At 35.3% G+C, this 12,927-nt stretch overlaps 3 protein-coding genes and 1 non-coding gene across 6 annotated transcripts; 2 read left to right on the plus strand and 2 right to left on the minus strand.

The window, feature by feature from the left end:
* Positions 1–259: 259 nt before the first annotated feature.
* Positions 260–3,157, minus strand: LOC145229099 (uncharacterized). Its single transcript, XM_080094365.1, has 5 exons — positions 2,892–3,157; positions 2,253–2,368; positions 1,675–1,874; positions 1,328–1,567; positions 260–1,024 (listed from the first exon to the last, which is right to left on the minus strand). The coding sequence occupies exons 1-5, from the start codon at positions 3,097–3,099 to the stop codon at positions 754–756; spliced, it is 1,035 nt and encodes a 344-aa protein (XP_079950491.1). The 5' UTR covers positions 3,100–3,157; the 3' UTR covers positions 260–753.
* A 479-nt stretch (positions 3,158–3,636) lies between these two features.
* Positions 3,637–11,258, plus strand: LOC145228530 (uncharacterized). 3 transcript variants are annotated; one of them, XM_080093605.1, is made up of 13 exons: positions 3,637–3,833; positions 5,013–5,146; positions 5,253–5,349; positions 5,464–5,558; positions 5,857–5,971; positions 6,219–6,358; positions 7,137–7,206; positions 7,659–7,756; positions 8,308–8,386; positions 8,454–8,570; positions 9,040–9,204; positions 9,596–9,688; positions 9,749–11,258. In XM_080093605.1, exons 2-13 carry the CDS (start codon positions 5,040–5,042, stop codon positions 9,815–9,817), a joined length of 1,245 nt encoding a protein of 414 aa, XP_079949731.1. In that variant the 5' UTR covers positions 3,637–3,833; positions 5,013–5,039; the 3' UTR covers positions 9,818–11,258. The 3 variants fall into 3 exon arrangements, with proteins under 3 accessions (XP_079949731.1, XP_079949730.1, XP_079949729.1); XM_080093604.1 differs by lacking the exon at positions 3,637–3,833 and adding an exon at positions 4,221–4,595 and having other exon boundaries at positions 5,860–5,971; XM_080093603.1 differs by lacking the exon at positions 3,637–3,833 and adding an exon at positions 4,223–4,595.
* Trnas-gga (transfer RNA serine (anticodon GGA)) lies at positions 7,905–7,978 on the plus strand. Its single transcript has one exon. It is a non-coding gene; the product is annotated as a tRNA-Ser (tRNA).
* A 2-nt stretch (positions 11,259–11,260) lies between the features above and the next one.
* On the minus strand, positions 11,261–12,909 carry LOC145228535 (platelet-activating factor acetylhydrolase-like). Its single transcript, XM_080093610.1, has one exon. The coding sequence runs from the start codon at positions 12,905–12,907 to the stop codon at positions 11,738–11,740; it is 1,170 nt and encodes a 389-aa protein (XP_079949736.1). The 5' UTR covers positions 12,908–12,909; the 3' UTR covers positions 11,261–11,737.
* Positions 12,910–12,927: the final 18 nt, after the last annotated feature.

The following is a 12,927-nucleotide window of genomic DNA, read 5'->3' on the forward strand; positions in this document are numbered from 1 at the left end:
CATATATAAATCATAGTATGTCAGGCTCATTGAAGACATAATACAGAATCAAGTGGTCTTCAATTTATTGTCCCAGGTCTGATACATCACTTTGGTGTATGTCTTGCCATATGGGAATGCTTTGGATTTTAAGCTTAATTCGGTAGAACACCTTGAATAGGCCTGGCGTACTGACAGTTTTGGCTCATAGCAAAAAAACTGTAGTTGCTCTCTGGCTATGTAGCTGTTTGCCCTGCTGAAACTCAGCCATGTTTCAGTTTATAGGTTTATTTTGTTAAATGATGAACACTGAACACCTAGTGAAACAAGATGAAAAGAAAGGTGGTAAAAGTGTAGTATGTTAAAACACAATAACATGTTTGCTATAAAAACAATGATCGAAAAGTCATGAATAAACTATACATGAGCAAGACATTTGCACTGGCAATAAATAAGGTAATGTGGGTATATAGGAAATAAACACAATTGAAAATCAAGGCACTTACACAATTAAAAAGCAGCAAATTATATTCATAAGATTGTAATATTTCACACCATGTTGTATACCACATATTGCTAAACGTTTCATCTATGCTTCCCCATTTAAAAAAAATTAATAGCTTTTTGTCATGCCTAATGTAAACAGTATTATAAAATGCCTATTTACCAATTCCAAAACATAATCTTTATGACAACAACAAACTAATAAAATTAGGATTTGTTTTAACTTCTGAAATATTACAGCTTTGCCTAAAACATTGCATCTTAATCTCACTATCTTATTGCACAAATTTGAATATCCGTTTGGACCGTTCTTGTGTCCTGCTCCAATGCAATTAAGTTTGTCTGTGTTTCTTTACTTAATCTGCCAGTACCAATGCCATGTAGATGTTTTCGTGGTGTGATCAGATAGTCTGAATGACAGGGTGTTGTTTCGGTTAGATCGAGGAATTTGCTGTAGTCGCTTTCTATGTCCACATAATCCTTCTGTGCAGTTTTCTCATTGTGATGGAACCTTCTAGATTCTTGCGTCAGCTGTGCTATCCTGAATTAATCATAAGCGAATGAGAATGTCTTTCACAAAACCAAATATGGGATAGAACAACTATGTTATTCTGTATGGTATTAAAAGTGTGTAACTCAACAAAGACGTTTCAATGTCAAACTGATAAATAGAAGAATATATGAATAGAATAGGAATAAGTAAAACCTTATCATATGACAAATTGCCATACAGCTTTACTTTTATCAAAGCACACTTAGTCAAAGCATTTTAAAAAACAAGAACATTTTGCAAGGCCAACATTTTATCATTTTTACTTTATACTGTATGTAAAATAGCACTTACCTTTCATTCAAATGTCTAATTTCAACTTGGTGTAACCGTTTTTGTTTCTCCAACATTTCGTCTGTAATCTTCTTGCAGTAGGATTGAGTGTCTGTAACTTCTTTTTCCACTTTGGTTGTTGATTGCTTTTTGGCAACACGTAGTGCTTGGGCGACTGCATCTTCTCGTTCAATAACTGCTATTGACCGAAGCTTTTTGTGTTGCTCAGTTAGTGCAACTTCAATTGCTTCAGCTTTTAACCTAGCCACAAGTATGAAACTCAATTTGTTGTAGATTTTGAATTTATCAACAACTTTCAAACATTTTTTTTAACAAAGTAACATTATAAAAGCTATACAGTTGTATACTTTTCTGCCAGTTCCCATTGCTGTTTTAAAGCATCTTCCTTTTCCTTATTCATTTTCTCAATCAGCTGGTGTTTTCTTTCATTTTCCAGTAGATCACGGTTTGTTTTTGTGCTTCCTGCCAAGTTTTCATAATAAGTAAGTTGATTTTCCAAGGCCCTTTCCTTCTCATTATATGCATTTTGAAGTTTTGATCGCAGTTCCTGTAAATTGATAATGCGCAGAATTAGTTTCAATCCCTTTGCATAACATTGGTTCCCAACTGCAGGGCAGTTTTTTTAGGAATGGTGCCACAAATACTTTAGGCAATGTTTATCACCTCAGCAGACATTGTTAATGCAATAAGTACCAACATTTCAATTTCTTTTAACAATTCAATGAAAATTTTTGATTTTATGCAAGTCTTTATACAGCATTCTATGGGAATAATTGTAAAAATGTAAACCAAAATGACTGTAAACACACAAAAAGTATCTACCTAAAGTCTAAAGATATTTTTCACAACAATTTTAACAATTTGTTTCAAAACATGCTGTCCATGGATATTATTTCAAGCAAAACAAAAGGATGTTATACTGTACTTTGTCAAATTGTTGTAGCAGTTGTTTGGTTGTCTCGCTGATTGCATTTTGTACAGCAAGCTCTTTTTCCTTTTGGAATCGCAGAACTTTCCTTTCATAGACATTCCGTCCAATTTCTATAAATTCACATGTCTGTAATTTAAGATAGGAAGCAAAATCTTATGTGAGCAATGTTCCCTCTAAGCTGTAAACTAGCATAGCTCACACTTTTTAAATTCGCAAGAAAATCTACTGGGTACATCAGGTCAGTAACCTTTCAATATTGTTTGCCAATTTGCTTTCTATGTCAAAACAGTAATGACTCGTGAAATAGGGGTTTGTGCCAGCTGATTTAAATAGTAATCAGACAGCATGCAGATTCATGTCTGTAGACTACTTTTAAACTATTAACTCATAACAAACTGGAAACACAATAATTTAAAGTCGAATTGTACTTAAATACAAAGGTAAAATCACTTGACAGGTCATGAAAAACCAACAGTTGGCATTTATGCAAGCAGTTGCTGACACCCTGCTGTACATAAACTGTTGTGTGGCCACTACATCTAATGTTGATAACAGTGATCCTTATAGTGTACTTTGTAGCCTTTGCATATGCTATTTAAAAAGTAAATGATAGTTTGTATCTGCTCATTTCACCTTCAATATTTTCATGTGATGCCTTTTGTGTAGTAAGAGATGTTTTTGTCAGCATGTGTTCCAAGTAGTCCACTGCCGCTGTTTTTGGTCGTTCAACATAACCATGTTTGCTAAACAGTTTCAGCTTGTCTGGTGGAATTGGATACTTGAATGTCAACCTCTCAGCAGATTGGGGTCTTCCATGTTGCCTATAAATTCTATTTGACATTTTTTAGAAACAAAAACAATCCTAAACCTATACTGCTCTGCCAAAAATCAATGGAGTTCTCTTATCAATATAGTTTTTCTATTGAACGCACTTGGTTAGTTTTACTTGCTTTTTTGTTTAGAATACTTGCAAAAGAGGTTTGCATGAAGCAATACGGAACTCCACATAAACCAGTTTAAACTATTTGCTATGTTGCAAAATTATTTTTTCGCTTCACTGCTTCCAATGGTTGCTAGGTTACATTGCGCAGAGCTCCCCCTGATGGTTATTTTTAAGATTTTTATCCCAAAGTTTCTAGTAATAAAATACAAATGCATACACTGAAGAACAGTAAAACACCTATTTTTTATTGTTGTAAATCACCAAATTAGTTTAAATATTTGAAACAATTAAGTTTCCGATTTAAAAAAAAAACTTTTTTTGTCATTTTGTATTCTATTGTACTAAAATTTGCGCTTCGGTACGGTACTTTGATTGCGCAAATCTCATTCAATTTTATTTTGAATAGGACTTTTTCGTTTTTGAATGATGGAAATCTGGGAATATCCCGCACTTATCATTTCCGTTGTATTTGGCAGAAACCGGGGATTTTCATGACGTCAGAAACCCTTTGCTCGTCAACAAAAGCAGAACCAAGGGAATAAAAATTCCGTTTTCTGAAAGTGACTAATTTGGTATTCTGACTTGTTTCTGTAGGAAAGGGTAGTTGATTGTTTGGAGAGCATATCGTATAGGTAAATTTAATGAACTAGAAAATACGGTTATCACTTTTTTAATTAGAGTTTATTCGATCTATATTCTATAGATTGACGAAAGTCATATGGTTCTGTTGAATTGACTCCATAAAATGCAGGACAGTTTACCTTGCTTTGTAGGGCTTTCCTTGTTCTACCGTTTACTTCAAATGTTTGTATTGTATGTTTCCAGTTTGAGCAAGACATGATAAACAATGAATGTTAGATATTTATATGTTAATACACCTATTTCTCATTTGCTTTTGTGATGTAATTGCGATAAGCAAGATTTCAGTAATATTATCCTGCATTAGATAATGTAGTAGAATGTGTAACACATTTTTAAAAACATAGATTTTGCGCCGCCAAAGAAAAAAAAAGAAAAAAGATATTTGCCTGAAAGATTTAATAGTGCAACTTCATTAACAATAAATCACCGTACACCAGGCCCATTGAAGGCGCCATACCGAATCAGCTGGTCACCAAGCATTCACCACCATATGGCAAGGCGTAGGCGAGAAAAATCTAGCCTGCGGTGGGATTTGAACCCATGACAGGAGTCTTTCCGGGATTAACAATAATTATGTTTTTAGTATTTGACTTATCTTGAGTTATAAAAAAACAAATTTTATGGTAAATACTGTAGTTATGGTCCAACGACAGGCACACTACCCAACACAGGGTGGACTAAGCAATGAACAATCGTCGGTGATTGATGTCGCAAATCCTCCAAATGACAACTTTAACAGCAACGAAATACCAGTGCGTATATGACGCTTTGCATGAATTTTATTGTGCAACAACTTTTGTGAGAAAACATCCTTTACTGACATCTTAAAGTACAGTTTTTTATTGATCATTTTATGGCGATAAAATGCATGTTTTCTTGAGTTATATTGCCTTGAACTGGAATTTGGTGCCCTTTTTCTGCATATCTGCTCAGTTTTTGAACAAATCAGCCAAATTTTAAATAAATAACTGTATTGTAAACTGTCCTGTTTGCAGTTTTTTTTTTCAAAGAACAACACTTTTATTTGTAATGAACTAGGGTCATTAAGTTATGCATCAAGCTTACTTTTAGTATTAGAGCAAAAAAATATTAGTACCAAAAAATTATCATGATAGACCCATAAATTAACTGTACACGAAAATATGTGAAACAAGTGTAATCTTTTTTAGACATCTGGTTATTTTCATGACAATGGAATGAATGGGACAATGTCATATCCAAATCCTACCATGATGATTAACAACATGGTTCAACAAATGGTGACCATTGCACAAAACAACAGAGAACTAAAGGAAGCAATAAGGTACATGAAACCAAACTTACTTATACTTAAGTAAAATAAAGGGTTGAAATTGCGTCACAACACATGGAAAGTCTTACCTGAAAAAAACCTGGAAATTTTTACGCAGACAAAATAATGATGGATTTCAAAACAAATTAATGGAATTACAAAAATGGAAAGATAACTGGAAAAATGAGACTGCAAAAATCCGGCAACATTATCAGGTATTTTTGAAATTGTAAAGTTTTACACCCAACAAACTTAATTGTCTGAGATGCAAATGTAGCAGTCACATTTTGTAAAAGGTGTAAGGTTTTATATTACCTGATTGATTTCAGAACGCCAAGACAACAGTTCAAACTTTAAGAAGGGACAAAGTTATGTTGGAGGCCGAAAACACCAAGTTAAAAATTTGTCTCTCCACTAATGCAAGGTTAGTTTTCAATATTTTTGGTTTATTACACTTTTAAATGAATGGTGGTGTAATTCCCAACCAAACTTTACATTTTTTTACTCATTCCTAGTAGTTAATAATCTTTTTCAAGGCAACAAAAGATCTTGTTAAATAGAGTATGGATTTGACCTGAGTCATCTGTGCTGCTGAGCATATTATTTTGTTTATTGAAAGAATCCGTAATATGTTATTTTGGGTGGTAACATTATGAAAACTTTAGTGAGCATGTATCTATCCTATGTAAATAAAGGATTTAAAAAGTATTTTTTTATAACAGCAGTAATGGTAACGGCGGAGAAAATGAAACACAACATGAAACACTACAGTTTTCACCCGAAGATATTCATTCAAAAACATTAGCAACCATTGAAAACCTCGAGAAACAACTGCAGGTGACTTTGAAATGTTGTTAGTGAAACAAAACCATCCACTGTTTACCATAAAAGTGTAACACTCAATAATAATGCATTTGTTGATGCTGCTGGGAACAACATTTTTATGATATTCCAATGCTTTACCTTATTAGCTAAATTTTTGTTATCACTTTGCATACTATGTAACAAAATCATTTTTTTCAAAATCCATGGTAGTGCGACCTGGAAAGAGTTGTAAGTCCCACAATTTGTGTGTGTGTTTTAGGTGGCCTTAAATGAAAAGGAAGGCCTGGAAAAAGAAAAGCAACATTTGGTTTCTGCCAACCAACAACTTCAGCAAACCCTTCATGCAAACAATGAAGTTTTCAGCAAAAATGAAGTAGAAATACAAAACCTAAAACGAGTGTAAGTGAAGCTGGTCTCAGAGTTGTGCAAATTATACTTTTTTTTGGACTTAAAGTGTAGTCTAAATCAGGGGTCACCAAACTACGGCCCGCGGGCCGGATCCGGCCCGCGAGGTCATTTCATCCGGCCCGCGACCACATTTTTTAGGTTGTCAAATCACATTGATAACTTTGTAACATTTAAAAAATAATCTACTTCTTACGAAAGTTTTCCTGTCGCCATATGTAGAATTGATATTACCTTGTTTTATGGGATTACAACACCCAGGATTGACCCAAAGCCAGTTTGTTACGTCACAAACAAGACTACAAGTGTCAATTGTGCGCAAACAATTGCTTTCTTGGGTCACTTGTGACGTAATATACAAGCATTGCTTGTAAGATGAGACTAACTATACAATTTAATAGTCGCATCACCAGATTTTTAATGGGATTATAGAAAGACCATATCCTGGCGCCTCTATCAAAATCGCGTTGCGGGCTAAGTCGGGAAAGACGGCGCTAGGGCATGTAAACTATCCGGCCCGCGCGAATTATTATTAAACTTATCCGGCCCGCAGTGAAAAAAGTTTGGTGACCACTGGTCTAAATGGTCACTCCTGGAGATTATTGCTGTAGATATAAAAGTGTATTTTATTTAACTAGGCCTTAACCTTTAAAACTAGACAAAAAAAGAATGTATGTAAAACTGGATCGACAATCATTTAAAACATATTATTTAGTGGTTTATAACTTTTGGTAATTCACTACAAGTAATACTTTTTTGTTGAATTCAACAGCCAACAAAAGCTATTCACTGAGCGCGAACAGCTGATTAAAATTAAACAAGATTTGGAAACAGGAAACAGGGTAAGAAATTTGTTTGTTATCACCTTCTCAACATTTTTTTTTATAAAATAGATTTACTGTGTAGCTGCTTATACAATAAGTAAGTGTGATGTCATTATGAGTATATTTTGTATAGCTGCTTATACTTTAGACATGTAGTAGCATATATTGGATTGACATGTAAATTTTGGATTAACATGCAGCCTATTTGTGGGGGAAATTTTCTAAAGCAGATCTAATCAGGTCATAGAGCGTCATCAGGAAATTTCCAAATTATAATGTTAGACCCCTGTCATTAAAAAATTCTGGATATGCCCCTGATTGCAACCAAATGAATTCAAAATCATGCATTACAAGCCTCTTTTACCAGTGTGACACTTTTATATTACATTTTTTATTTTTGCTAAAACAATTTGTGGTGATTATATAGTAACTAATAGTAACTAATAAATAACCTATTTTGTTGCTTTTAGGAAGTTAAAGCCCAACTTTTGAATGTGATGGAAGAATCTAAAGCCTATCAGAATGAAAATGCCCATGTCAAAATGACTCTGGAAAAGTGCACATATGAGTAAGAACTTGATCAGTATAATGAACATTGATTGCATATTCCTTTTTTGAATACTGGTGCAGTAATAGGTGGGGTAATCACATATAGTTGTATTGAATCAGCTGGTCTCCAAGCATTGTAATTTAACTTTTAAAGGGTTCACTGGTGAGCCTGTGTAGCTCAGTTGGTAGAGCATGAGTCCTGGAAAGACTCCTATCGTGGGTTCGAATCCCATCACAGGCTAGAAATCTAGCCTATGCCTTGTTAGATGGGAATGCTTGGTGACCGGGTGATGCAGTATAACACCAACAAAGGGCTTGACACATTGTGATTGATGAGTGTGCCATAGACCCTTCAGGGATGATCCCAATTATGAATCTATGTTTATCTTGAGTCGGATAATGTCAATCTGTAAGGGAAATTGTCCGCAACCTAACCACCACCACAATTTCAAATGACTTACTCTGACATTTTTACATTGATCATTATAAGGCCACATGTTTTAACGCTAAAAATGTACCTGAAAATAGGGTCAATGTAAATCAATGCATAAAAAATATGCTTTCTTCCAGAAACAAGGATTTACAGAGTCGCATGACAGGTGTTAAGGACACTATTGCTAAAGTGAAAAAAGAGAAACAGGCATTACAGGTACATGCACAAAACTGATGAGAATTTGAAAACATTTTTGCTGACTGTCATATGTTTTGATCATCAGATTCGCCTGGAGGGGCAATTATTGACACTTCATAAACAGTTTGAGGAGAAATCAAACAGTTTTGAGCAACTGTTTGAAGAATATGACCGCTTACGAAAGGATCATGAACCACTTAAAGTAACGAAAGTGTTTTTTTGTTTCTAGCAGTATCTATTTCCACTTATACAAACAAACTTTTGCAGCAAGGAGCTGGTAGATACGGTCAATGTTATAACATTTTTGTCTTTTTATTATAGATGCACTGTTCATTAGTTGTTTTAATTTAACACCTTTGCTTGTTGTTGTCAAACTGAAGGTCTAAATGGACCTTACTGACTGTGGTTTTTGTAGCTTCTTTGCCTTATTGTTTTACAGTTTACTTTTTATTATTCGCAATAGCACTGGTGTTTTAGGCACTGAAGATGCCTATTACTCAGGGGAATAATATGTACCTAGTGGAATAGCGTTTGTGGATGTCTTCAGACTTACAAAGCTTACAGTCTGTCATTAGATTAGATTATATTTTGTCCATACCTAACATCACCATTGCACATTTGTTTTCGTATTGATGACATTTTTTGCTATTCTTGTCTGGTCTTTTAAACAGCACAATATCGATGACATGTATGCCCGTTACCTTTGCGCCGAGGAATCACTTGAAAAGAAAGATCGCGAGCTAAAAGAATTTGATGACAGATTCAGGACTGAAAAACGACAAAGTGAAGCACGACTTAAAAAATGTCAAGATGATGTGGAATTTTTCAAAGCACAGGTAAATATGTTTTTTTTGTTTGTGTAAAAAAGCATAAAACAGGTCTGTTTCTAAGGTACCACACAGTTTGTCAAGCTTCGCCAAAACTAAAATAGCTTCAGCTGTAATGATTTTAAAAACATTATTGCACACCAGATAAAAAGTTGCCAGGCTGGCCACCATGGCTGAGGCTTACCCAAATTTAACTAAAAATTTTCCGAGACAGAATTTCACAATCAGGTCTCATTTACCGTTGGGACTTTTATTCTCACATTTCACACACTATGCGGCATACTATGCAGCGTTTAGTACCACCCTTCAGTCTGCTGTGTTTTCTATTAGGTTTTACCAGTATTTGTTACTATGTAGTTTTCTCAACATTTTACTGAAGTGCTAGGTTTGGTTTTTGCAGGCGGATGTTTATAAAAGTGACTTTCTATGTGAGCGCGATGACAGATCCAAAATACATGAGCAGAATCAAAAACATAAAAACCTTTTATATGAGGTAAGTATGCCATGTGATGAACTTTTTTTTCTTTACACAAATTCACCCTTTCCTATGCAGAGAGAACGTGACATTGAACAGTTGAAAAAGAAATTGGAACAGATGCAATTTGAAATGATGAGGAGATGATAGTTTCTCATTACCATTGTTTTTCAATTGTACTATTTAATGTGTGCTTCAATGTGTTTTTGTGTATGTCCACACTCTTGTGTGACTGCTACCAAACATTGTGCAGGTTCAAAAATCATCACCAAGTTTGAAAGAAACATACTTTAGATCAGGGGTGGGCTACCTGCGGCCCGCGGGTTGCATGCGGCCCTTCATTAAAGGTTGTGCGGCCCGCAGAGATGCTTGGATTTCAAAAGTACTGGCAAACGAGTCCAATTATTACATATTGTTGAGCTGATTAATGCGCCTGATGCTAGTTTTCTGCGATTTGCAAAATGTGGCTAGAATCAAATACGAATTATACTTGTAGTTAAGCATATTTGGTAAGAAACAAAGCAAAATCACTTTGTGCGATGCACATGTGTGGCCCGCGATCCAATTTTGACATTTATAATTGGCCCTACAGTAACAAAGGTTGCCCACCCCTGCTTTAGATCAAAATGTTATTTGTCATATTTCATACCACTTCTCAAAATGACATTTGTTTTAAAGAAGTATAGCTCAAGCCAAAATGCTTGTTAAGTATGCTTACTTAAAAAAATGAAATGGTCCATAATGTTTATTTAAATAGGATGGTCCATAGCCTGAAACAAGTTTAGAACCACTGTCCTAACAGTTCTGTTTCATTGAAAATTGCGAATCTAATGCTTTCACTTATTACTGCTTTTATAAAAAAAAAACTAAAAGAGTATGGTGGTTTGTTAAATGTTCCAAAATGAATTTTGTGTGTAAAAACCTTGGTTGTGAAATTAAAGAGCCACCAATTGCAAAGTTTAAACACCAGGGCAGTAAATTTTATGTGTATTCACTGCCTTTGCTTTAAACGTACCTAATTATCATCTAGGTCAGTGGTTCTCAAACTGTGGTACGCATACCACTATTGGTACGCCAAAACTTTTTAGGTGGTACACGAGTAGTTTTCTGCTATACCTAATTTAGGTCCGATCTAAAATTGCAACTCAACTGACCCAACTGATCAGCCCTGGTTTGGGCGAAACTCTTGTTTGGATATTCTTTTGAAATTGCTAAATATGCTAGCCAGGTTGAGGAAACGGGCCTATTTCTTGGTCTATCTATTCAAGCAAGGTTTATGGTACGCAGCGATAGAAAAAGTTGTCAGGTGGTACGCGATCCATATAAGTTTGAGAACCACTGATCTAGGTGCAAAAAAGACAATATTTTAATTGTTTTTATTTACAAGGGTAAATTAAAATTACCAAAATATCATGTTGTTTATATTATCATGCTGGTGGTTTCGTGTGTTCCTGCTTTACATGCTTTGTAAAGCTTTATTTTATTTTCTTATTCGACTTCAATTTTGTCTTTCATTGTTATACATATGCAACTGGCTTGCTAACCCTTGGCTGTTGCATTAAAGCAAAAAAACAAACAAACAACCTTGTGTTAATGATTATATTGTTACATATATACCTACGACAAAAAATCACATGTAAGAAACGAACTTAGAAATGCGAAACACTTCCAGAAAGGTAAATTATTGCCTTGTAAAGATATTTGTAAAAAATGTAATAGGTATGTTAAAACTATAAATCGTTTTGTGCAAAACTTGACACTAAGAAATAGGAACTTATATGAGGCAGGTTGTACAGCTTTAATATGCAACTTAAAAATTGAGGTAAACTTAAAAAGGGCAAGATAAAATACTACCTATCATAAAAATTCTACTGCAATTGCACTATTACAGAAGTCAAAATATAAAAAGGTGATGAACATAGGGAAACACACATAGACTTAGATGCTCAGTCAATACATTATTCACTGGTAATTTGAAACACAAGTGCACACATAACATATATTTACATACACAAGAAGTGCTTTTCTTGGTAACATTTGTTGCAAAAGCAACTTGTTACTGCTTCTCTACACCATCAAGGTTTTCTGCAACTGCTCTTTCTTCATGCACTTCATCTTATCGCCATCTGCCTTCTCGTCGAAACCATTTATGACATGCTTTTCATGCTTCATCACCACACCATCCAGATCTGCACCAAAATCCAAACCAAGGTGCTTGCCAATAAATCCAGACACCAAATCATCACTGACTTTGGCCAGATGAACAGGGTCAATGGGGCCATGAAGTTGACAAAATCTTGTGAAGCAAGTCCATTTGGTCAGCAAGGGGAAATCAGTTGGGGTAAGAAGATTAGAATCTTTAATGGTCACCACTTTTCTTTCTGCTTTAATGCCAAGTGCATCACTGATAAGGTTTTTCATGCGCACAAAGTTGTCATCTGTGTAGCAGTTTTGTTGTGTGTTGATAAACAAACAAGACTGCGCTGTTTCATCTTGATAATATTGCTGATCCAGATGTGCCAGGTCAGCATCCAGTGCAACACCAACTTTAAACTTAGAATCACCGCTTAGTGCTGCAACTGCAGTTGTGCCACCAAAAGCGTGACCGACCACTGCTGCTTTATCCACATCAATCTTTTCCTGAAACTGATTGAAGTCAATCTCGCTTCCGACACCTTGAAAAGTGCCGTTGTTTATTTCTTCAATGTGCCCAAGGACTGCCTTGCATTCTTCAGCTCTTTGCTGCAATTGCCTGTTTCGAATTTCAGGCAAAGTGGGATCCTCATCTTTAAGGCGTAGAAAAGGGATCCAAACCTTTTTGAACTTTGCCTTGTCATCCATATCTTCTTGCAAGTAGTAGGTTGCATTTGCCGATTGGTCTCCATGTTCAACAGATGCCGCAAGCATGCCTTTTGAAGCTAGCTCCATGCAGATTTGGTTGTAGTGAGTACGACTGGTCTGTACTCCATGTGAAAACACAACCACTGGCATTCTGTCCACTCGGCGGTCTAGATCTGCGTTCATAACAGCACCGATACGAGTGCTGGAGTTGAAGCATTGAAAGAACTTGGAGCCATAGGCATATTCCTTCGAAGGCAACCACAGTGCTTTCTCAGACTTTTCGGTTTCACATGCTGGGTAGAAGACTCTGAACAGACTTCTGTCTTTACCAAGTTTTGACACAATGTCAGAACAACCAACAGAGTATTTGCCAGACGGTTTCGGAAAGATAGGCATCTTGATTTTTCACAATATTT

This window comes from Phallusia mammillata, chromosome 5 (assembly GCF_965637545.1).
Source record: "Phallusia mammillata chromosome 5, kaPhaMamm4.hap1.1, whole genome shotgun sequence".
Classification (NCBI taxonomy): domain Eukaryota; kingdom Metazoa; phylum Chordata; class Ascidiacea; order Phlebobranchia; family Ascidiidae; genus Phallusia; species Phallusia mammillata.

Excerpts from the sequence above, each read along its gene's own strand:
- LOC145228535 (XM_080093610.1), bottom strand. The coding sequence starts at position 12,907 with ATGCCTATCTTTCCGAAACCGTCTGGCAAATACTCTGTTGGTTGTTCT.
- LOC145228530 (XM_080093603.1), top strand. The coding sequence starts at position 4,464 with ATGGTAAATACTGTAGTTATGGTCCAACGACAGGCACACTACCCAACA. Across the intron at positions 5,147-5,252 it reads GAACTAAAGGAAGCAATAAG|ACAAAATAATGATGGATTTC; the intron begins GTACATGAAACC and ends ATTTTTACGCAG. Across the intron at positions 8,387-8,453 it reads AAGAGAAACAGGCATTACAG|ATTCGCCTGGAGGGGCAATT; the intron begins GTACATGCACAA and ends TTTGATCATCAG.
- LOC145229099 (XM_080094365.1), bottom strand. The coding sequence starts at position 3,099 with ATGTCAAATAGAATTTATAGGCAACATGGAAGACCCCAATCTGCTGAG. Across the intron at positions 2,369-2,891 it reads ATCACATGAAAATATTGAAG|AAATTGGACGGAATGTCTAT; the intron begins GTGAAATGAGCA and ends GTGAATTTATAG. Across the intron at positions 1,025-1,327 it reads ATTAGACATTTGAATGAAAG|GATAGCACAGCTGACGCAAG; the intron begins GTAAGTGCTATT and ends TGATTAATTCAG.